The sequence below is a fragment of the Myxine glutinosa genome, chromosome 6 (genome assembly GCF_964187855.1).
Source record: "Myxine glutinosa chromosome 6, kmMyxGlut1.1, whole genome shotgun sequence".
NCBI lineage: Eukaryota > Metazoa > Chordata > Myxini > Myxiniformes > Myxinidae > Myxine > Myxine glutinosa.
The window spans coordinates 30,127,613-30,135,898 of record NC_136266.1 but is presented as its reverse complement, the minus strand read 5'-3'; the positions used below and the strand labels follow the sequence as shown (position 1 = coordinate 30,135,898).

General features: G+C 41.9%; 1 protein-coding gene across 3 annotated transcripts in view; it reads left to right on the top strand.

Annotated features, from left to right (window-relative positions):
• Positions 1-1,470: 1,470 nt before the first annotated feature.
• The window catches only part of LOC137429676 (uncharacterized), a 155,519-nt gene continuing 148,703 nt past the window's right edge, over positions 1,471-8,286 (top strand). For 2 of the 3 annotated variants that reach the window (XM_068119800.2, XM_068119799.2), the window contains exons 1-2: positions 1,473-3,722; positions 5,580-6,534. In XM_068119800.2, coding sequence (XP_067975901.2) covers positions 3,505-3,722; positions 5,580-6,534 — 1,173 coding nt within the window. In that variant the 5' untranslated portion in view covers positions 1,473-3,504. Of the gene's footprint in view, positions 3,723-5,579; positions 6,535-8,286 lie in introns of all 3 variants that reach the window. The other variant, XM_068119801.2, reaches the window with a different exon arrangement.

The window sequence follows — 8,286 nt, the reverse complement described above, 5'->3', positions numbered from 1 at the left end:
ATCAAATAATTAAATAATTAATCGACTAATTGATTAATTAATAAATCAAAAATATCCTTTGCAGCCAAATCACCTGGTCATTGGCATGTCCAAATATCAGCTTCCTAACTCAAATGGTGCCTGAGTTAATGGTCAGAAGAGAAAGGAAATTTGATTAAATAAATAAGTACTTAATTAATCGCTAATAATTAAATAACTCCTCAATTAATCGATTAATCAAAAAACAAAAAAAAGCGTTTTTGACAAAGGACTTGCTCACTACTGTGCAGAAATTTCAGCTTCCAAGCTCAAAGGATGGCTGAGATATCGTCCGGACAAACAAACAAGAAAGCAAGAAAAAAAACAAACAAGAAAGAAAACAAACAAACAGAGTGAAAACTGAGTACTCCCTTTCAGCGTGCGTCACTGCCGAGCCCCCTTGCCCAGCAATGACGATTTGCAATGCCTGGAGATGGCATAGGAAAGGTGCGGTGTACAACAAGTACACATACATTCAAAGTACACCGCCCCATGCCAAATAATTAAATATCCTACAGCGCGGCATTGCCGGGGCGCCTCGGGCGCCCGGCAATACCGCAGTGCAGCTCATTGAGGCTGCATTGGGAGGGAGAGGTGTACACTAATTGATTGATTAATTGTATAATTAAAATCAATAAAAGATTATCACAAAATATTTTCATAATCAATTGGCTAATCGCACAACTAAACCACTAGTGCTTCATCCGAAGATGTATCTTTTAGGAATTTAATTAGAATAAGTCATTTATAAAAAATTAAATAATTAATTGATTACTCAATAAATAATTAATCGATTAATCAATAAATAATTAATAGATGAAATGATTAATCAATAAATCAAAAATATCCTTGATAGCCACATCACTTGGTCACTCATGTCCAAATATTAGCTTCCCAGCTCAAAAGGTGCCTGAGATATTGGCCAAATGAGAAAGAAAATAAATAAATGATTAATAATGAAAATAAATAAATAATAATCATAAAAAAATTAAATTGTTAATCAATTTGGTCAGAGAACACATAAACTACCACTATTTCATCAGAATCTGTAACTTTAAAAAAAAAAAATTTTTTTGTCATTAATCGAATAATTAAATAATTAATTGATTAATTAATAAATCAAAAATATCCTTTGCAGCCAAATCACCTGGTCATTGGCATGTCCAAATATCAGCTTCCTAACTCAAAAGGTGTCTGAGTTAATGGTCAGAAGAGAAAGGAAATTTGATTAATTAAATAAGTGCTTAATTAATCGCTAATAATTAAATAACTCCTCAATTTATTGATTAATCAAAAAAAAAAATACCGTTTTTGACAAAGGACTTGCTCACTATTGTGCCGAAATTTCAGCTTCCTAGCTCAAAGGATGGCTGAGATATCGCCCGGACAACCAAGAAAGCAAGAAGACAACCAGAGTGAAAACTGAGTGCTCTCTTTCAGCGTGTGTCACTGCCGAGCCCCTTTCTGTGCCCAGCAATGACGATTTGCAATGCCTGGAGATGGCATCGGAAAGGTGCGGTGTACAACAATTAAGTAGGAATACAGATATTGTCTATTGCGATGGTTTTCAGTGACCCGACGCCATGATCGTGCCAAATCTCACGACTGCTTTATTGAATCTCGCGAGAGTAGGAAAAGAGTACAACAACAATTACAACAACAGGAAGCTGGCCCCAGGATCATGACATGTGATCCGGTATCAACACATCTTTTCCCTTTTAGCAAATATTGCTGGGATGTCAAAGGTAAACAAGAACTATGATTAAACAGTATGGCAATGATTCTTTAGATAGTGTTGAGCATTCAAATCAAAACAATATAAATCAGTCAATATAAATCACTTCAATTATAATGAGGGTGTAGGTAAATGATAATGGATATTGACACCTATGGTGCTGATTGTGGAAACGGTAGTGTTTTGTGAGGTGCATGAGTCAGTAGATTTGGCTGGGCGTGTGGCTTGGTTGGTAGAGATGGCTGATCGGGGCACCCCGGTCACTGGGAGCTCGTCGGCCAGGTAAGGCCGAAGGTAGGCTCAGGGGGGCAGTTAAGTTAGCGTGTGGGTGGGCCCGAGAATCCAGGGAAAGGATTCAGGGTGCCAAATGCCAAGGTGGGCATCAGGTATTAGGTCTCGGGTCTCGGGTCCCGATTAAGCATCGGGTATTGCAGATGACACCATGTGCTTTGATGATGGAAAGCAGTATGCAGTGGGGAAGAGCTGGAAGAAGGTCTACGATGACACCGATTGCACGTGTACATGCCTGGGAGGGATGCAGGTATACCTGGATAACTTGGCATGTGGCCAAACCGAGTTGGGACCGAGTTGGTAATTATACAATTCCATAACGTGTGGTTTTTAAATCCTCCTCAATAACTCAAAATGACTCAAGGAGGGCCTTCCCCAAATAGGTTAGGCTTAGGTTCAGGAGTAGTCAACCTCGGGAGGCAGCTCCAGTGGCCGGGGGAGGTGGGGGAGTGTACTTCGATTTTGTTAACAACATGCTGGGCGCGATGGTGTGAGAAGGCCCGTGGACCCGGTGTCTGTGGGAAAAATCCCCCCCCCCGTTGTTGTTGTACGTCGACAGACACGGGATCCGCAACAATATACTCCACACACCGTTTCCACGTAACAGTATTTATCTTAGAATACAGGTACTTGGAGTCTGGAGGCGTTTAAAACGATGGAAGAAGAGGTCATCTATTTATTATGTATGAACCGTAAGAGAGACTCCACTGAGAGAATGAAAATTCAGAAAAGAAAAGAAGGAATAATTGAAGAGAAAAGGATGACGATCTAAAGAAGGAAGACAAGTTTAATATATAGTCAGGAACGGGAAGCGTCCCTGGAAGGAGTATAGTATAACAGAAGGGAAATGATAATTCCGCCGTATTTGCGTATGTAATAAATAGATCGTGCTGATAGGAGAGTAAAAGAGAAAAAAAAATGATATGAATTGAAGAGGGATAGTTAAAATCAAAATATTAAACGTGTTGTGGAAAGGGGTAAAGAGTCGAGAAAAAACAAGATTATTTAACGATGCAATTTTCTTGAAGAAGAAGAATAATCATTCTAGAAGAAGAAGATTCGAAGAAGAAGAATGTTCATTGAGGAAGCAGACGAAGAGGAAGAAGAAGAAGATGATGAAGCCGTTGAAGGAGAGGTGACGCGCGTTTCCCGGATGTTCGAATAAGGGCTGCGGCCTTGTCCAATGTCCATCCTAACAGAGGTAACGATATTCGGCTCGGACAACGAATTCTGCGATTTTGCTTCATTTGCCTCCGGTTGCCATCGCTCTGAACTTTGTTGTTTCCGGAAATTGAGACATAACGGTAAAGTTCGCTTTTGAATTTGTTGGAACGGCTCCTCAGCAGGATTGCGAGTGGGAGCAGGAAAAAACGAGGAAAGCTAAGAAGTCCATGGATGGCGAGTGAAAGTAAGAGGGATAGAAGCACTTTAGCACGAACGAGGATATTGAAATATCAGAGATGAAGGGACGACGTTCTGAGCGAAAGTGGACGGTAGCCTCGGCTTACCGTTGGTTTGCGGCTCTGGACGCCGCAGCGAGGCTCGAGTTCGCCTGTGGCCTCCTGGCCTTGTGCCATCCGCTGGAAGTGCGATTCCTGGCCGCATGTTTGGAGGAGATGGCGAGGAGGGACAGCGTCGCACTCAGGAACGCCGACGATCGTGCGAACAGCGCGGCCAGGTGAGCAGGTGTGCCCGTGGAGTGGATCCGTTGATAAAGAGCGGATGGTTGTGCGTTGTTGTTCAAGCGCGGGTTTTGAATGGCTTACCTGTTCAAAATCGCATTGTCGAATCGTGTGCCCAGTTTTCACCGAGAGCTTCGCCATTGCTGCGGTAAACACGCACATTGCTGCAGTACAGGTAGAAAAATGTGATGGAAGTACAGATAGAAAATGTGATGGAAGTACAGATAGAAAATGTGATGGAAGTACAGGTAGAAAATGTGATGGAAGTACAGGTAGAAAATGTGATGGAAGTACATGTAGAAAATGTGATGGAAGTACAGGTAGAAAATGTGATGGAAGTACAGGTAGAAAATGTGATGGAAGTACAGGTAGAAAATGTGATGGAAGTACAGGTAGAAAATGTGATGGAAGTACAGGTAGAAAATGTGATGGAAGTACAGGTAGAAAATGTGATGGAAGTACAGGTAGAAAATGTGATGGAAGTACAGGTAGAAAATGTGATGGAAGTACAGGTAGAAAATGTGATGGAAGTACAGGTAGAAAATGTGATGTAAGTACAGGTAGAAAATGTGATGGAAGTACAGGTAGAAAATGTGATGGAAGTACAGATGGAAAATGTGATGGAAGTACAGACAGAAAATGTGATGGAAGTACAGATAGAAAATGTGATGGAAGTACAGATAGAAAATGTGATGGAAGTACAGACAGAAAATGTGATGGAAGTACAGACAGAAAATGTGATGGAAGTACAGACAGAAAATGTGATGGAAGTACAGATAGAAAATGTGATGGAAGTACAGATAGAAAATGTGATGGAAGTACAGATAGAAAATGTGATGGAAGTACAGATAGAAAATGTGATGGAAGTACAGATAGAAAATGTGATGGAAGTACAGATAGAAAATGTGATGGAAGTACAGATAGAAAATGTGATGGAAGTACAGATAGAAAATGTGATGGAAGTACAGATAGAAAATGTGATGGAAGTACAGATAGAAAATGTGATGGAAGTACAGATAGAAAATGTGATGGAAGTACAGATAGAAAATGTGATGGAAGTACAGATAGAAAATGTGATGGAAGTACAGATAGAAAATGTGATGGAAGTACAGATAGAAAATGTGATGGAAGTACAGATAGAAAATGTGATGGAAGTACAGATAGAAAATGTGATGGAAGTACAGATAGAAAATGTGATGGAAGTACAGATAGAAAATGTGATGGAAGTACAGATAGAAAATGTGATGGAAGTACAGATAGAAAATGTGATGGAAGTACAGATAGAAAATGTGATGGAAGTACAGATAGAAAATGTGATGATGCATGTCCAGGTAGATAATGTGATGGAAGTACAGATAGAAAATGTGATGATGAGAGTACAGGTAGAAAATGTGATGGAAGTACAGATAGAAAATGTGATGGAAGTACAGATAGAAAATGTGATGGAAGTACAGATAGAAAATGTGATGGAAGTACAGATAGAAAATGTGATGGAAGTACAGATAGAAAATGTGATGGAAGTACAGATAGAAAATGTGATGGAAGTACAGATAGAAAATGTGATGGAAGTACAGATAGAAAATGTGATGATGCATGTCCAGGTAGATAATGTGATGGAAGTACAGATAGAAAATGTGATGATGAGAGTACAGGTAGATAATGTGATGATGCATGTCCAGGTAGAAAATGTGATGGATGTACATGTAGAAAATATGGTGATGTGGGTACAGGTAGATAATGTGATGATGCGTGTCCAGGTAGAAAATGTGATTGAAGTACAGGTAGAAAATGTGACGAGGGGAGAAAGGTCTTGTATTCATGGCACTGTTTTATTTATATGTTTTCATTTTCAGACTCAGGTTGTTTCCACCTGGGAGTCCAAGCGACGCATCGGCACGTGGCCGGTTGCTCGTCTCTCTTGCTCTTCTTCGCTCCGACAACCGCGATGCGGCGGCTTTGTTCTGCCGAGCTCTGCAAGGAAACGGACCTCAGCGGGATGGCGAAGAAGTGGTCGAAGACAAAGATGGAGAATGTCAATGGGTCGATGGATCCGGAGAGACACGTGTCTTCAATCCTGTGCTTCCCCAGCATACAGCGACTTCCCAGTCTCAGGGGAATGCCTGCCACAATGCTGCATTTGTATCCGGTCATGTTTCGCCGTGCGCGCCGAACCAGCGGTGTTCACCGACTGGTCTATCGTGCAGCAAGGTAGGTGGAGGACCTTTGGCATGCGACGTGGTGGAGGGCTGTAGTCAACCCGGTGATCCTGGGAGACAAAACTGCACCAATGCCCATCAACTGTATGAGCAAAATGAGGACCGTACTTGTGGTCAAAATGGTAGTGATGCTTGTGGACCCTCGATGCCGGTGAACGACCAGAACCAAGATCGGATCATTTTGAAGACCATTGGGGATAATGAGAACTTGCGAGACAACTGCAGGCTGGCGCAAGGTCAGAGTTGTGATCTGGATGGACCATGTGACAAAGATTCGTGCGGTTGTAACTGTACGGACCGGACCCGATGGCCGGACCAACGATATCAGACTGAAGCATGTGAAGGGAAAAATCCAAGTCACGACTGTTCTACCATTCTCATCAGTTGCTGCCGCCTTCTGGGCGGCTCGCCGAGCACATGCCAAGCGAAGAGCTGCAAGCGTGGATGTGTGCAGACGTACCAAGAGTTACTGCTGCTGTACACGATGGCGTCCAACCACCCGGCCATTGCTTTCCAGCACAAGCAGACTTTCCGGCAGGTGTTGCACGGACTGCGTAAGAGTTTGCGTATTGCCAGGAGAGCTGAAACAGAGGTGTGTGTGAGACAGGGTGATCTGTTAATGGAATGGCTTCATTGGTAAATTTGAGGAACATCCTGGAGTTTGTTTTTATTGTATTATTCTCATGAATGCGAGTTGTTGTTGTGTTTTATTTTATTTTATACCCACACCCACTACAATGCAAAAAGCGGGGTTAAGCAATTGGTTGAATTTGTCTGTCCGTCGAGGCTCAGTTGATGATCACGAACAACTAATTAAAATTGAGCAACACAGAGTCTTTTTGTGCCGGGAATATGAAGAGGGAAGGAAAGGAAAGTGGAGTGGAGTGGACTGGGGTGGAGTGGAAGAGGAAGAGGAAGAGGAAGGAAGAGAAGAGGGATTTGGAAAGGGGGAGATAGGAATGGGAAAGGGGAGGGTAAGGAAAAGGGAGGAGAGCGGGAGGAAATAGGGGTAGGGAGAGGGGTGGAGGGGAGGAGAGTGGAAGGTGATGGGGTGGGGGGAGAGAGGGGACCTCCTTACATTGTACACTTAAACAGAACATCTCAAGGTCTACTTTACACCGTTCACTCACTTGGAACTCATGACTCTCCTTCGGCCGTTCACTCAGTCCGAACAACTCTTTGCTGTCTTTATGATGTCAACGCACACGGAACATCACGCCACTCCCACATCACTCACTCACACAATTCACTCCACAGTTTTCCTTACTCCATCATATCACGCTCTTTTAGTAGGAATAGAACAGATTACCAACTTTGTTCCATGTCCATACAGCTATTTTTGTTTGTAAAAAGAGAAAACATTTTATTCATTCAATTTAAAACTTTCTTGTACCAGTCATGATCTGAGGCTTGGAGCAAATCCCGCTGTAAACACACACACACACACACACACACACACACACACACACACACACACACACACACACACACACACACACCAAACTTCTGGTATGAAACTTATCTCTCCCGTGTGTATGTCCTCAGGGTATTAAAAAAAAAAAAAAAAAAGTTTTATTTTTCTTTTTTGAAAATCTTTTTGAAAAAAGTTTTTTTTTTTCAACTTAAATCTTCAACTTAAATTTTCTATAAAATGTAATATCACGTATATTACAAATACATTTGTGCAAAATAATTGTTTGTATTATGATTGGTGTAAACCATGACAAAAGAGAAACTCTGGTGCAGTCATCCATCTATATGTCCACATATCTGGGCTTGTAGGATTTTTAAAATACTTGTAGGATTTTTAGTTTCAGGTAATATTGTTGTTAAGATTTTTGTGTGAAATGGAGATTACTTCAGTAAAAGGTAAAAATAAATGTTTGTGAGGGAAAAAGGAAAACGCGGCAAAGAGACCGGAAGTGGGGAGATCGATATGGGCAGATAGAGGAGGACAGAGCTGTGAGTCACACCGAGGCTGTGAGCGGACTTGTTTTTATATATTGGTCGTGAATGAGTTGAGGTTTCCCGTGAAAGGGATTGTTTGCGATATCGTCATATATTGTAAGTGCAATTAAACCTGCGTCTCAGGTTTTATCACCAAGTGTGAGTCATCGTTGGAGAAATCAAGCACCTCCATTACGGGCCTATATGCCATTTTGTCCTCGAAGAAGAAGAGGCTGTCTGCTTGGTGCATCTTGTTTTGCCGTTGGGATTTCCATATCGACCTCATCGTGTTGATTGCCGTTGGTTTACCTATCGGGTCAATTCCCATATCGGCCTCTCACCTCATAACTCCTCATTCACAGCCGTGCCAATACCTGCCTGTTGTTTTGCCATTCTG